This window comes from Rhinolophus sinicus, linkage group LG03, assembly GCF_036562045.2.
Source record: "Rhinolophus sinicus isolate RSC01 linkage group LG03, ASM3656204v1, whole genome shotgun sequence".
Lineage (NCBI taxonomy): Eukaryota > Metazoa > Chordata > Mammalia > Chiroptera > Rhinolophidae > Rhinolophus > Rhinolophus sinicus.
In genome coordinates, this window is record NC_133753.1 from 49,534,235 (window position 1) to 49,550,148 (window position 15,914).

Genomic DNA, 15,914 nt, shown 5'->3' on the forward strand with positions numbered 1-15,914 from the left:
TCTGTTAAAACTGTAGATTACAACAACTGAATAGCACGAATAGAGACATTGTGAACAAGATAAGACATTTGTATTCATATCGTGTTTCCCCGAAAATAAGACCTAGCCGGACCATCAGCTCTAATGCGCCTTTTGGAGCAAAAATTAATATAAGACCCAGACCTAGCCGGACCATCAGCTCTAATGAGCCTTTTGGAGCAAAACGCCGGTCTTATTTTCGGGGAAACAGAATACCTTAATTGGGGTGGTAAGGTTTATTTATTTTTTTTTAATTGGAGGTAATGTTTCATAAACAACTATGATAACAGGTTCTCTAGCCACTCACTACTTTTCTAATGTATTTCATTATAAATGCGCCAAGATTTTTTTGCATCCGTATAAAACATAAAGATATTTCCATGGATTCAGCCATGTACATGAGTGATAGAGGATTGTACAACTTTTCTAAAACCTCTATTGCTTCCATAAGATATGGCACACGAGTTGGAATTTTCTTTTTAAATCTTGAGATAATTAAAGCAGAGGAAACCAGAGAATTTAGAATCTCAGTGAATTTGTTAACTTCAAGCTTGTGACTTCATCATATCCTGCTCTTTGTAGCTTTTGTTAATCATGTTAATTGATGTATCCTACTGAAGAAATTAAGCATTAAAAAACAATTTGCATTGTAATAAAATGTAAACACAAAATACCTGAATATGTAATTGGAAGAGTGATTTACCCCTCTTCAGGAAAGGGGAAAAAATTCCAAATTGCATAACTTGTCTATATATTATATCTCTTCCTCTCCATCACATAATTGAAGGTAAGCTTGTAATGTGATCCTATCCTGCAGAATACTTAATTTACACCAAATAGCTAACCATCAAAATGCAGGTGGGAAAGTTAGATGATAATCCAGAATTTACTGTGTTAATCATGCTATATTCTCCCTGGTGATTAAGAATCATGAAGTTCCATGATAATAATCTTATGTGAAAAACACTATTTGTAAATTTTTTTTTTCCAGACGTATAGGAGAAAATTCGAATGCCTCAGCAAGTTCTGTAGAAAATGAGCCGGCAGCAACTCAAGCAAAAGAAAAAGTTAAAACCACAGTTGGAATGGTTCTTCTTCCAAAACCAAGAATTCCTTATCCTCGTTTCTCTCGTTTCTCACAGAGAGAGCAGAGGAGTTATGTGGACTTGTTGGTTAAATACGCAAAAATTCCTGCAAATTCCAAAGCTGTTGGAATAAATAAAAATGACTACTTGCAGTACTTGGTATGTATTCTGTTCTTCAGCTTCAGTAAAAATATTTAAAAGTTAATCAGGAAGTACTTTAAATTTGCTTCTATGTTTTTAGGTACAATTATATTAACAAAAATGTAAGTAGTTTAATTGACGGACAAATTGGGGCATTAATACTTTTGTTCTATTGCAGTTCAGGCATTTTGCTCTAGTTCTAAGCATATTTCATCCCCCTTCATCTTAAGTACTAGCAATAGAGCTTTACTTGGGTCATTGAACCAATTTAAAATTTTTGTTTATGACTTTAAGTAGTTTCCAGAACTTTGACTTTATAAATGATGTTGTGCTGAACATCATTGTTGCAAACTCTGTTCATATCTATGATTGTTTATTTAAGATAAAATTAAAAAAATAAAACTGTATTACCAAAAGCTATATGTGTTTTTAAAGCTTTGATCTGCAGTTACACATGGGTAAATTGTTCTTCAAAAAGTTGAAACCAATTTGTATCACTAATATGGGGCATTACCTTCTTGCGTCTAATTTTACATTAATTTACAATGATTACTAATGAAAATAAGCATTTTTCCATGTGTAATGTGTTTATAAGTCATTTGTATTTCTTTTGTAATTTGCCTATTCGTTTTGTTTGCTCATTTTTCCATTTGGGTATTTTTTTAAATTAAGAGCATTTTATAAAATAAGCGTATTAATTCAAGCATGTATTGTAGTTATTAGTCATTTGCTTTTTAATTTTTGAGTTTTTCATAGCAAGTTTGTCTTTATTACATAATAATTTTTATTAACTTTTTCTTTGTGATTTTACTTTGGATATGATACTTTTTATTGTTCAGTTTCAAATTAGAGCAATGATTGAGAAATGATTGTTTTTAACCAACGTTCTTATTCCAAAACATATCTACTTTTTAAAAATCAGGATATGAAAAAACACGTGAACGAAGAAGTTACTGAATTCCTAAAGTTCTTACAGAATTCTGCGAAGAAATGTGCACAGGATTATAATATGCTTTCTGATGACGCACATCTCTTCACAGAGGTAAAAAAAAAAAAACACGTTTACTTAAACTGCCAAGTAATAGGCAATTGTAGCATTTTACAATGTGTGGTGATCCTGTCAAAAGCATATGGAAATACCAGTATTATCAAGTTAGAGATCAAATTGTATGCAGGTCTTTTATTCCTCATGTGTTTAAATAATAGAAATACTGTATTGACACCTCAAAGTCATGTACTGTATAGTATGTTCATATTTGTGTGTTTTTCTATTAATAATTCAACTACTATGAGAGTTATATTTTTACTCACATAGATGGTTTGATTGGATGCACTGATTTCCTGTAAGAGAGAATGAGTGTTTAAGCAGTTATCTTGGTCCTTAAAAATCTAAATGGTCCTTTAGAACTTAGTCACATAAATTTGTATTTATTACCTTTGTGATAATAAATACCAGCCACCAAATGATAAATTTCAACTGTGAGTTCATTTTTTTGTATAAATCAGACGTGTTTATTAGTAAAGCACATAAATCACTCTGCCCTGTACCCTACCATCATTCAGTGGGCCTAGGAGAAATTTACAGTACACTACTTAAAGAGTAACTTTCTTTTTTTTTTTTTAATTTTTATTGGGGAATATTGGGGAACAGTGTTTCTCCAGGGCCCATCAGCTCCAAGTCGTTGTCCATCAGTCTAGCTGTGGAGGGCTCAGCCCAGCTTCAAGTCCAGTTGCCGTTTTCGATCTTTATTTGCAGGGGGCACAGCCCACCATCCCATGTGGGAATAGAACCAGCAACCTTGCTACTGAGAGCTTGCACTTGCACTCTAAACAACTGAGCCATCTGGCTGCCCCCTTAAATAGTTACTATTAATATATACAGTTGACCCTTAAACAACTCAGGTTAGGGGAGCTAACTTACAGGCACAGTTGAAAATTCATGTATGACTTTTAACTCACCCAAAACTTACTACTAATAGGCAACTGTTGACCAAAAGCCTTACCAATAACATAAACAGTCAACACATATTTTGTATGTTATATGTATTATATACTGTATTCTTACAATCTAGAGAAAAGAAAATGTTATTAAGAAAATCATAAAAAGAAAATACATTTATAGTATTTATTGAAACAAATCCGCATACGAGTGGACCCGCATAGTTCAAACCCATATCATTTAAGGGTAAAGTGTATTAATGATAGTGGAGTTCATCTACAAACACCAACACCAGTATGGATTTTTTTTAAGCATTTAAAACTGGTCACTAAACACAATGTGATACACTCGACACTATTGAACTCTGCTCTTCAAAATGGTTAAGATGGTAAGTTTTATGTGTTTTTTACCACGAGTAAAAGAAAACTGGTCAGTATAAATTGGAGGACAGCAAAGGGTATTAGTTTTACCTATTTTAACATTTCTTTTTTTATTTTTAATTAAATTTAGTGGGGTAACATTGGCTAATAATTTTATATAAATTTCAGGTGTATAGTACAACATCTGTATACTCCATTGTGTGCTCATCATCCACAGTCTAGTCTCCTTCGGTCACCGTATATTTGACCACCTTGACCCTCTTCATCCTTTCCCCATACCCCTTTTCCTCCGGTAACCACCATTCTGTTGTCTGTATCTATGAGTTCGTTTGTTTTGTGTGAGTTTCCTTTACCATTTTTTATTTTTGTTTATTGTCTTTCTCCACAATGCTTGTGAGTACTGTTTTGTGCATTGCTGTCTTCCCAGTGACAAGAATAATGCCTGGCATACAGTAATTGCTCAAGTGCTCAGTGTAATTATTTAAGTGAATATAAAAATGTTTATTAACAGAGTATGTTATTTGTTAGCTAACAGTCAGCATTAAGTCTTGTTTTTTAGGTAGATTGATTTGGCAGCACATTTTCTCTAATTTGTATTTTACATGTCCACCCCAAAGATTCACTGATATTTTTCTAACTTTTTTACCATCAAAAAATTTTAATTTCATGTTATGAAATGTAATATACTTATCGAAAGTATATAGATACTTATGGAAAAGTATATAGAACAACTATCTACAGCTTAACAAAGACAACATACTGAACATCTATGTAATTCTCTTCTAAGTCAAGAAATAAAACATTACCAATAACACAGAAGCCCCCTGTGTATCTTTCCTAGATAATATTCTCCTTCCTGAAGAGATAGTCACTATCCCAAGTTTGGTGTTTGATAATTTCCAGCCCCCACCCCCCACTTTCTTTTCTGGTATTTCTTTTGTCTCTTTTGCCTGTTTTTGATTTTATGTGAATGGAATTCTTTGTTCTTTTTATGAATAGAATTCTTCCTTCTGTCACTCAGCATTCTGTCTGTGAGATGTATCTGTGTGTGTGTTTGTAGTTAATTCATTTTCATTTCTGTACATTATTCCCTTTTATGAATAAACGAATTTATTCTGTTGATCAAACTTTGGGTTGTTTACAGTTTGAAGCTGTTCTAAGCAATGTTATGAAAATTCTCATAAGTATGAGAATTTCTCTTGGTGGACCTGTGCACACATTTCTACTGGGTATATCCTGGGGGTGCCAAAAAAATGTATGCAAGTGGACGCTTTGGTCAGCATTGCTCAAGCAGTAGTTCGCTGTAATCAGAAGTGTCTGGACACTGATGGTAACCACTTTGAGCACCTCTTGTAATTGCAGATGTCAAATGTGACTTGTGTTCATCTTTTGTTACCGGAATATATTGAGTATACAATTTTAATAGTTTTCCTTTCTTAAAATGTGTATACATTTTTTTGGCACCCTTTGTGTATACCTAGGAATGGAATTTTAGGGTAATAGAGTATGCATACCTTCAACTTTAGTATATAATGTCAAACTGTTTTCCCAAGTTGTAACACTTTATATTCCATCCAGCAGTGTTTGAAAGTTTTGTTGCTCCATATCCTCAACAATTGATACTTAACAGTCACTTTAGTTTTAGCCTATCTAGAGGATATCGTGCTATATATAATAAGACTGTGCATCTTTTCATATACGTGTTCGTTTCTTGTGAATTGACTGTTCCAGTTTTGCCCTTTATTCTGGATTTTCCATCTTATTATTATTGATATGAGTTCTTTGTATATTCTAAATACAAAAACGTTATGGGTTATATATGTTGTAAGTTTGTGGGGGGTTTTTTTGCCAAAACAATTTCTTTTAATCTACAAGTTCCCCCTCAATACCTTTCTTTTCCTTACAGTTTATCTTTCCTAGAACCTGAGTCACTTAACCTGTAGAGTTTCCCAGTCATAAAAATTGAATCACGCACAATGTACTTTCTGTCTGGCCTCTTTCATTCAGCATTTTTTTGAGATTCTTCCGTGTTGATGCAAGTATCCATAATTTGTTCCTTTTTATTCCTTTTTGTTTTGTATGGTTATACGAAATTTGGTTTATAAAAAAGTTCAACTGTTGCTGAGCATTTGTGTTATTTCCAATTTGGGGCAATTATGAATAAAGCCACTATGAACGTCCTTGTACAAGGTTTTTTTGGAACATATGCTTTCGTTTTCTTGGGTAAATAAGTAGGGGTATAATTGCTAAATCATATAGCAAATGTAGTTAAATTTTGTTAGAAACTGCCAAACTGTTTTTCATAGTGGATATAGCATTTTACACTCTCACTAGCAATATAAGAGTACCAGTTGCTCTATACTTTTACTAACAATTAGTATTGTTAATCTCTTTAATATTAGCCAATCCATTATATTTTTAATTTATATTTCCCTGATGAGCAGTGGTTGAACATCTTTTTATGTGCTTATTGGCTTTGTATATATTCTTTTGTGACTTGTCCAAATTTTTTTGCTGATTTTATTGGTTTTTATTTCTGAGTCTTGAAAGTTCTTTATGTATTCTTAATACAAGTCTTGTATATAATATAGTTTACTTCCAGTTTGTGACATGTTTTTTCATTTTTTTAAACAGTATCTCAACAAAATTTTAATTTTGATGAAGTTTAATTTTTCAAAATGTCTTATGGTTTGTGCTTTTATATCTTCTAGCACGGAAGTATTTCCAACCCCAAGTGATTCTCTTCTGGGGTCGCTTTTACTCTTTCACCCTTACCCTACCCTGTCCCCCCATCCCCACCTAGGGGATTTCATCAATGTCTGGAGACATTTTTGGTTGCCACAACTGGCAGAGTTCTACTGGTATCTATTGGCTAGAGGTCAGAGATGCTGTTAAACATCCTACAGTGCACATGACATCCGTCACAACAAAGAATTATCCACCCCAAAATGCCAGTAGTGCTTCTGTTGAGAAACCCTGATCTGGAGGTTTTATGGTTTTAACTTTTATGTGAATGTCTATGTTCATTTCAAGTTATTTTTATACAAGATGTGAGGTTTGGATCAAAGTTCATTTTTCTTTCATATGGATATTCTAGTTATAGCATAGTGATTTTCAAGTGAGAGTGATTTTGCCTCCCAGTGGACATTTGGTAATGTCTGGAGATATTTTTCGTTGTCACAACTGAGAAAGGAGTATTTCTGGCATCTAGTGGATAGAGCCAAGGATGTTGCTAAGTACACTACAAAGTACAGGACAGCCCCCACCATAAATAATTATCTGGTCCAAAATACCAGTAGTGCCGATGTTGAGAAACTACCTAGCACTATTGGTTGAGAAAGCAGTTTTTTCTCTTATTGAATCACCTTGTTATCATCAGTGTGTAGGTCAGTTTCCTGGCTTAGTTCTATTGATTAATCTGTGTATCTGTCTTTTTGCTGGTACCACCCAATCTTGTAAGTTTTGAAACCACGCGGTGGAAGTCCGGCAACTTTGTTCTGTTTTGAATTGTTTTGGCTGTTATCGGCCCTTTGCATTTCCATGTAAATTTTAGAATCAGCTTGTTAATTTCTACAAAAAACCTAGGTGAGATTTTAGTTTGGATTGCTTTGAATATATAGAACTTGTATTTTACAAATATCTCTGAAAAGAGTGTTTAGCTAGATTGCTTTTCTTTTTCAATAAAACCTGACCATCTTTTGTCTTTTAATTAAAAAGTTTAGTCGTTTGCATTCATTATAATTGACGTATATGGACTTGTTTATGGTTTCGATTTGTCTTATTTTTTCTAAACTTCTTTCTTGTACTTCCTTTGAGGGGATTGACTTTTCCCCCTTTCATTAAACTATATGTCTACAGAGACCATAGACCATTTTGACTCTTATCATCACATCCCTCCTGACCAATACTGCTGTTTTAATGCTGTCTCTTTTTAAAACCTGCTTACATTATTATTTTATATGGGCAATGTTTGTTTGAATTTATCTACAAATTTTGACAATTTTTTTGTCTTTCTATTTTTTTCTTCTCAAGTGTACATTCTGAGTTCCTCTTCATTATTCCTGAAATGCTGTATCTTCTAGGTGTTCCTTTGATGAAGGTCTCTTGTTGATGAACAGACTTTTTCGTTTATCTGGAAATATTTTTTTATTTTGTTTTCATTCTAGTAAGATAGTTTTACTCTTTACATAATTCTAAACTGACTGTTTTATTTCTCAACATTTGAAGATATAATTCTTTTTCTGGCTCATGTTATTGCTATTGAAGAGTGTGTTGTCTGTTTAATTGTCATTTCTTTTAGGGAACCTGTCTTTTCTCTCTGACCACTCTTTATTTTTGTTTTACAGTTTCACTACAATGTGGGTTTTTTTAAATCCTACTTGATTCACTGTATTTCTTATAGCTGTAGATTCATATCCTTTATCAGTTTTGGAAAATTCTCAGCCATTTTCAATTATTGCTTCTCCTTCATTTTCTCACTTCTGTCTGTGGTTCCCAAATTTCCCAGGTTAGACCTCAGTCTGTCTCAAATTCTCTTTTTTGTTTTTTATTATGGTAAAATATAATATAAAATTTACTATTTTGACCATTTTTAAGGACAGTTCAGTGCATTAAATACATTCACACTGTTGTGAGCATATTTCTACCATCCATCTCTAGAACTTTTTCATCTTCCCAAACTGAAATCAGACAATATTTGTCCTTTTGTGATTGGTTTATTTCACTTAGAATAATGTCTTCAAGGTTCAACCATGTTACAGTATGTGTCAGAATTTCCTTCTCTTTTCAAAAAATTTATTTTTAATATACAACAAAATTTACCATCTTACCCATTTTTAAGTGTGAAGTTGAGTAGTATTAAGTACATTCATATTGTTTTGCAGCCAATCTCCAAAACTCTTCATCTTACAAAAGTGAGACTTTATACCCATTTCTGAACTGTTTCTACTCAACACTTCTGACACCAAATATGTGGGGGTTTTTTTCCCTACACAAACCAATTCTTCAGCTCTCCAGACAGTAAGCCTAGGGTTCACGTGACCCCCTCCTCTGGCTCAATAATTGATTAGAATGGCTTACAGAGTTCAGGAAAGTAGTTTACTTACTATTTCATTTATTATAAAGAATGCAACGCAGGAACAGCCAAATGGAAGAGAGACATGCATAGGGCAAGGTATGGGGGAAGGGGCATAGAGCTTCCATGCCCTCTCCCGGCACATGTGTTCACCAACAGGAAAATCTCTGAACCCATTGTTTAGGGGTTTTTATTGAGGCTTCATTTTGTTGGTACGATTGATTAAATCTTTGGTTTTTAGTGATTAACTCAATCTTCAGCCCTTCTCTGCTTCCTGGAAGTTGGGGAGTGGGGCTAAAATTTCCACCCCTCAACCTTCTAATCGTGCCTTGGACTTTCTGGCAACCATCCGCCATCCTAAAGGGATCTAGGGGCTACCAGTAATCTCATTAGCATACAGGAGACATTCTTATCTCTCAAGAGATTCCACAGGTTTTAGGAGCTGTGTGTATGTCAGCAACCAGGGACAAAGATCAAATAGATATTTCTTATTTTATCATCCCTTAAACGGTAACTCCGAAATCCTCCCTTCCCCCAGCTCATGGCAACCATCATTCTGCTTTCTGTCTCTGAATTTGTGTACTCTAGGTACACCTATATAAATAAATGGAATCATATTGTAATTGCCTTTTTGTGACTGGCTTATTTTACTTAGCATAATGTCAAGATTCATCTATGTTATATTATGTGTCTAAATTTCCTTAATTTTTAAGGCTGAATAAATATTTCATTGATGTAGATGGACATTTTGTTTATCCATTGAACGTGTGTGTATAATAAATACTTATTCAAACCTTCGCTTTTCAAGGCTTAAATGTAGGAGTGATCTTAGAACCTCCCTGATCTTAGAGCTGGCTGAAGTATTTGCCCTCAAGCCCCCTCACCGTTCATGGGTTTTCTTACTGCTCCTGCTCCTGCTCCTGCTAGTCCTCACTCTAGGTGCTCAGGGTTTGTTTCTTTATTTATTTATGGTCCTTGGAGAGTCTCCTTGCTTTTTACCAAGCCCAGCAATGCATAAAAAGTGTTAGCTGTAATTTATCCAGGATCTAGTGTTTTTTGGGTAAAAGTGCTCTTCAAGTACCTACTCAACCTTACTGCCAGAAGTAGTTTCTATTAAATGTTTAAGTTGCAAATGTGTATGATACCATTTTCTTTTTTCTGGCCCAAAACAAAATTTAGACAGCATAGTCATTTTCACCTTTCTTTGTAATGGTACATTTGTATTGTATACATGAATGTGTTTGTGGTATATTTAACTTTCAAGATATTTTTAGTTAAATAACATTCAGGGGGTGGGGTAATCGAGAACAGCCTGAATGTCAACTTGCTTTGTTCACTCTTAGCTGTTTTTCAAAGACAAATTATTAGTTAAAAACCTTTTTTATTGAATATACCAAATAATGATCCTTTAGTTGCTTAATACCTACCAGTTGTGAAATGCCTTTAATAATATGTATCTGAGTATAAGTGTAAAACTTCGATTTTCCTTTGACTCTTTCTCTTGCCATAATTACTGAATTAAGTGAAACTCAGTTATAAGCAGTGTAACATCCAGCAGAGTTTTACAAAAAAAGATGTGCCAATAAATCTCTAACTAAAATAGTCTCTCTGTCACATAATTGTCATATATTACTTTTTTTCCTTTGCATGTTCAGATTCTTGCAATGACTGCCATAGGACAGGAATGTCAAGGGTGAAAATTACTAATATGTAAATGTGGAGCAAAGATATTACCCTGATCTGAATTTGCCGTTGACTAGGGTTTTTTAAAACAAGCAGAACTTTTCCATGTTAAACCACATTGCTTAGTTGCAAGTTATATCTTGAATTAAATATTAAGGGATGTATTATTGAGAAGCATAGATGGAGGAAGATGTGCAGGATAGCTGGGAGTGATGATTAAAGAAGGGAAGAAGGGGATAGGAAACTATAGATGAAAAGATATACTGTAGTAAAGTTATTGATTTGTAACTTGACATATTTTATAAATGTCTAAGGGAGAGAGGACATAGATATAGTATAAAGATACACTTATTGCTAAGAGCTTTTGTAACATAAAATATATTCTAAAAGGTTTAGATTAGGCTCTTTGACGAGAAGAAAAAATACTTAGAAGATAATGTCTGTGTGTTTTTAAAATTGTAACCTCCCACCCCCACCCAAAACTGCTATGCCTCTTTGAGTTATTTACATGTTATCACAAGTGGCATATATACTGCTTGGGTAAAGCTGTGAACTTTATTTCCTTCCTGATTTCATTTCCTGGTAAGTTATTAATATTTTGAAAGCAGTTTGGAGAGAAGAAAAATACTCTGTAATGAATTATTTTTATTTTTTAGATTGTAGATTATCTTTTTCTCCTTTATTTTTCAGATTGTAGATTAGAATGACCTATAAGATAACTACCTCATTAATTTTTTGTGCTGAGGAATCTTTTTAGGATATTAAACTTATTTCTAATCATTCATGTAACTGCTTTTATTGCAGTAAAGTTTGTTGAAATTTTCATGTGGCTTTATTTCCTTGACAGTTTCTTAAATAGTATAGAAAATATGATGTGTCTTCTCTGTTTAATTTTAAATTTTAATATGATTGCTAATTTTAGTATTATTAAATATCAGTATTTTAAGAAATTAGGTTAAAAAGAGTTGTTATGAAAAATAAGAGTAAATCAAATAAGGAATATATAATATGCCTGGATTGTTAGAAGTTTAATGAAATGAGGCTAATATTTGAAATGAATAATTATATAGTCACATATAATTAAATTATTTTTGTTGCATACACTATTAGAGACGTACAATACAAATGAATTTCTCTTGGTTTTTATTTCCTAGAAAATTTTAAGAGCTTGCATTGACCAAGTGAAAAAGTATCCAGAATTCTATACTCTCCATGAAGTCACCAGCTTAATGGGATTTTTCCCATTCAGAATAGAGATGGGATTAAAGTTAGAAAAAACCCTTCTCGCATTGGTAAGGTTTACCATATAAAAACATATATTTATTTTTGTCTGAAACATCATGTTATTTCACATAGATAATATTTATATTTAAATTGTGAACAATAATGAAATATAACTTTTAAAATATGCAATACAAACGTGTCCCTTTTTGTTTTATGGATCCCAGTACTCGATGATTTTAAAAATGTCACTACCCACTTTCTTGATTTTCTTAGTTCCCATCTTTCTTTATGTTCCTGAATACAAGCAGGAAGCCCCCTTTTTTTAAAGGGGTTTTCTTCACAATCATATTGGAAGTAAGTATATGTAGAGAGGATGTTTTAGAGTTTCTACTATACCCTGTGATGATCTATACCTCATAAAATGAGAGTTTAGAATTTAAAGTAGCAGGGAAATTTTCATAGCACCCTTGTCTTGAACCCTTTTTTTAAAAAAAAAAAAAATGTTGGTTGTCAAGCAAAACATGAAAGTCTTGGGTTAAGAAGACTCTAAATTTGGGGCGGGCTCTGTGGCTCAGGTGGTTGGAGCACTGTGCTCCTAACGCCGAGGTCGCCTGTTCAATTCCCACATGGGCCAGTGAGCTGCGCCCTCTATAGCTAAAATTGTGAACAACAGCTCTCCCTGGAGCTGGGCTGCTGTGAGCAGCCACAGATTGGCGTGAGCTGTCCGGGGCTGCTGTGTGCTGCCTTGAGTGGCCGGCAGCCAGCGAGAGCTGCCGTGAGCGACGACTGGCAACCGACTGCCTCAGCCAGGGGGAGTGCAAGGCTCCTAATACGAGCATGGGCCAGGGAGCTGTGTCCTACACAACTAGACTGAGATACAATGGCTTAAACTGGAGGGGGTAGAGGGAGAGGCAGAAGAAAAGGGGAAATGAAAAAGGCTCTAAATATGACATTTCTATTTAGTAGAATGAAGAATTTTAAGTTAAAAGTTTCTTATGATGAAAGGATACTTAAGGGAAGTATACATCAAGATTTTTTGCAATAAAACATTTATTTTTTTCTTATTTAGGGCAGTGTGAAATATGTGAAAACAGTATTTCCCTCAATGCCTGCAAAGTTGCAGCTCTCAAAAGATAACATATCTACCACAGAGACACCGGAACAAACAGCTACAGCTATGCATTATGTAAGTAGGAAGGTGGTTTGGGATCTTCCTAAGTAATCTTCTATACCTCCTAAAATACATATAACCTGATTGTTCCAAAGTTCCCTTCCTGAATTTCTCCCTTCTTTTTATTACTTTATTAAAGAAATTTCCAATAAGTATAATCAATTAACAAGTTATATATGTTGTTTTTCAGGATATTAGTAAAGATCCAAATGCAGAGAAGCTTGTTTCAAGATATCACCCTCAGATAGCTCTAACTAGTCAATCATTATTTGCCTTATTAAATAATCATGGACCAAACTACAAGGAACAGTGGGAAATTCCAGTGTGTATTCAACTAATACCTGTTGCAGGTTTGTGATTTGCCATGTCAGGTAATGCTCTTAACAGGGGAGTTGAAACAGTTCTAATTCAGTTGTATGAATATAGGTGGTCATTTGTCAAATACAAAAATCTAAGTTTTGATTTAAGGAGGATGTAGTTTGACATTTACATTCAGTACAACTTTTTAAATATATAGTGCTACTATAGAATTGACACATAAATAAATGAGCTGTTAGATCTACTGAAACTATAATGGTGTTGAGGGGTGAGAGGTAATTAGAGAAATAATTATGAGTTAGGGTGGCCAAAATACATGAAATGGTGAAGTTCTTCTGTCTTTCAATGAAATGAAAGGAATGTAATACTTTATAGGACAATGTCAAATGGGGTGTTTCCAGGACTTATTTCATCTGTTACTGGAATTCAGAATTAAAATAGGTCTATACTAATGAGTGTAGGATAGTTTGTTGAGTGAAATTAATATTTGCCCATAAATTCCTCTGTGCAAAAGATTACTCCCTTTCTATTTTGGTTCATATGTAATAATTTTTTTATATCTTCCAGAATTAATATTATATGTAAAAACATACTAGTAAATGAAGGACTGTGTCTAATGAAACAAAACTACAAATTAAAGTTGAATGTAATATGCTCTCTGGTAAACATTTCATCACTTTTTGAAAGTATAACTCTATAAGAACTGAGTAATAATGACAGTAAAACAATAAAAAGCAGTAAATCCTTTTTAAAAATTGTTAAAAAGAGAACATGTTTTTCTTGCCAGTCAGATTCCTTGCCATTAGATCTCTAAGGGACTTTAAAGATTTTCTAGTTTAAATATACTGGTGCTACCACTTTCCTGTCCTGTGTCCCTTTGTTTAGTGATCCTTCTGTCATACATTTTTTTAAATATAACTACTAGACACTAATCACCCCCTTCTGTTTCTGTTTTAAGGTTCAAAACCAGTTAAAGTAATTTATATTAATTCACCACTTCCCCAAAAGAAAATGACAATGAGAGAGAGAAACCAAATCTTCCATGAAGTTCCATTAAAATTCATGATGTCCAAAAATACATCTGTTCCAGTCTCTGCAGTATTTATGGACAAACCAGAAGATTATATATCTGAGATGGATGTATGTAATGCTTTCTTTTTTTTTCTTAAGGGAATGTATTTGTTTTTCTTTTGAAGCCTAAAGTTTTATTGTAAGTCTCTAGCAGTTAAAAATCTAGGCTTTAGATTGAAACTTAAAATTGAATCCCAGGTCAAGCTAGACTTCAGGCAACTAATTTAACTTCCCTCAGCCTCAATTTTTTCCTCCTTTTATAAAAGAAAGGTGATAATACGACTTTACAAGATTGTTATAAGCATTAAGTTTAATATTATATGTAAAATGCTGAGCACAGTCTTTATTATCTGTATACTAAAAACTCAGTCAGGGATGGTGGTTATTGTGGTGGTGGTTTTAATTGGTCTCATTCATATTTAAGAGTTTTTAAGTATGAAAAAGAAGAGATGAGTTTGATTGGTGCAAAATTTGGCCAGATGATTAATCCTTTTCAGAATACTTATTAGTTGTGTGACCTTAAGCAAGCTATGTAATCTCTGAGTCTAGTTTGCTCATCTGTAAAATGGATGTCATGATATTTCCTAACTCATAAGATTATTTGGAATTAAATGAGTTAATATATATAAAGCATTTAGAACAATGCTTAGCACTCCATAAATACTAGCTTTTATTATATTGTGTATAAAAATACTTCCCATGATTATTAAAGTAAGAGTCTGTTTATACAAAACTTTCTTCATGTATTCCACAAATATATATTGAGCAGATACTGTTCTATGCACTGAGGGTACAGTAGTGAATACAAATAAAGTCTCTTTTCTCTTGGAGCTTACATCAGTGGCAGAGGGCACAGATAATTAACAAAACAATAGCAAAAAGGCAGGTAGTGATAAATCCTATGCAGAAAAATAAAGTAGGTTAAGGGGAAAGAGAATGGAATGGGATTATTTTGCAGTCATGGTCAAGAAGGCTTTTCCAAGGAAAGGAAATAATGAACAGAGACTTGAATAAAGTGAGAGAGCAAACAAAATTAGAAAATAAAATAGAAAAACATTTTTCTTATTAATACCTAAGAGTTTGTACTATTCTAAGGATATAGCCGTTTTGTCTTTTATATTTGTTTATATGTTTTTCTCTCCATTTGCCTTTTCTTAAATTAGGGAATATTGGGAAACAGTGTTTTTCCAGGACCCATCAGCTCTATGCGAAGTCGCTGTTTTTTCAGTCTAGTTGTGGAGGGCGCAGCTCATTGGCCCATGGGGAATCGAACCGGCAGCCTTGGTGTTAGGAGCACCACGCTCCAACCACTGAGCCAACTGGCCGCCCTACCATTTGCCTTTTAATGTTTTTATAATCTATAGATCATGGAGCACTTCCAACTTTTCTTATGTTTTCTTTTTTTACATTTTTAATCTACCTGAAAACTGATAAAAAGAAAAAATCTAGTATTTGTCTTGCCTTTCCAGTACAAACTGTATTTCAGGGTAATGATAGACTATGACTGTCATCATTTTGTAGCTTCTAATGAAATAGTGAATCTAGATAATAGTGAATCTAGGTAATGATCACCATCAAGGCTGCTAAAATCATTAGAAGATCAATGAATTTTATAATGGCTAGATTAGGTTGATGACACTTGATGAACCAGCAAATCAATTGTAATTTCACAAGAAGAAAGATAACCAGATATCATTCACCTCCTGATTAAAGTGGGAGTCCACAGTACCACGTAGGACATACTCAGGTTAAAAAAAAAAATGTACCTGAATCTGATCAAGCTCCTAGATCATTTTAATAGGAAATTCCA

At 33.5% G+C, this 15,914-nt stretch overlaps 1 protein-coding gene across 9 annotated transcripts in view; it reads left to right on the forward strand.

Moving 5' to 3' along the window:
• ICE2 (interactor of little elongation complex ELL subunit 2) overlaps positions 1 to 15,914 on the forward strand; it is a 52,685-nt gene that overhangs the window by 7,956 nt on the left and 28,815 nt on the right. For all 9 annotated transcript variants that reach the window (XM_074327648.1, XM_019748677.2, XM_074327650.1 and 6 more), the window contains 6 exons: positions 1,010 to 1,262; positions 2,167 to 2,286; positions 11,475 to 11,612; positions 12,614 to 12,730; positions 12,906 to 13,065; positions 13,992 to 14,173. In XM_074327648.1, the coding sequence (XP_074183749.1) occupies positions 1,010 to 1,262; positions 2,167 to 2,286; positions 11,475 to 11,612; positions 12,614 to 12,730; positions 12,906 to 13,065; positions 13,992 to 14,173 (970 nt within the window). The remainder of the gene's footprint in view (positions 1 to 1,009; positions 1,263 to 2,166; positions 2,287 to 11,474; positions 11,613 to 12,613; positions 12,731 to 12,905; positions 13,066 to 13,991; positions 14,174 to 15,914) is intronic.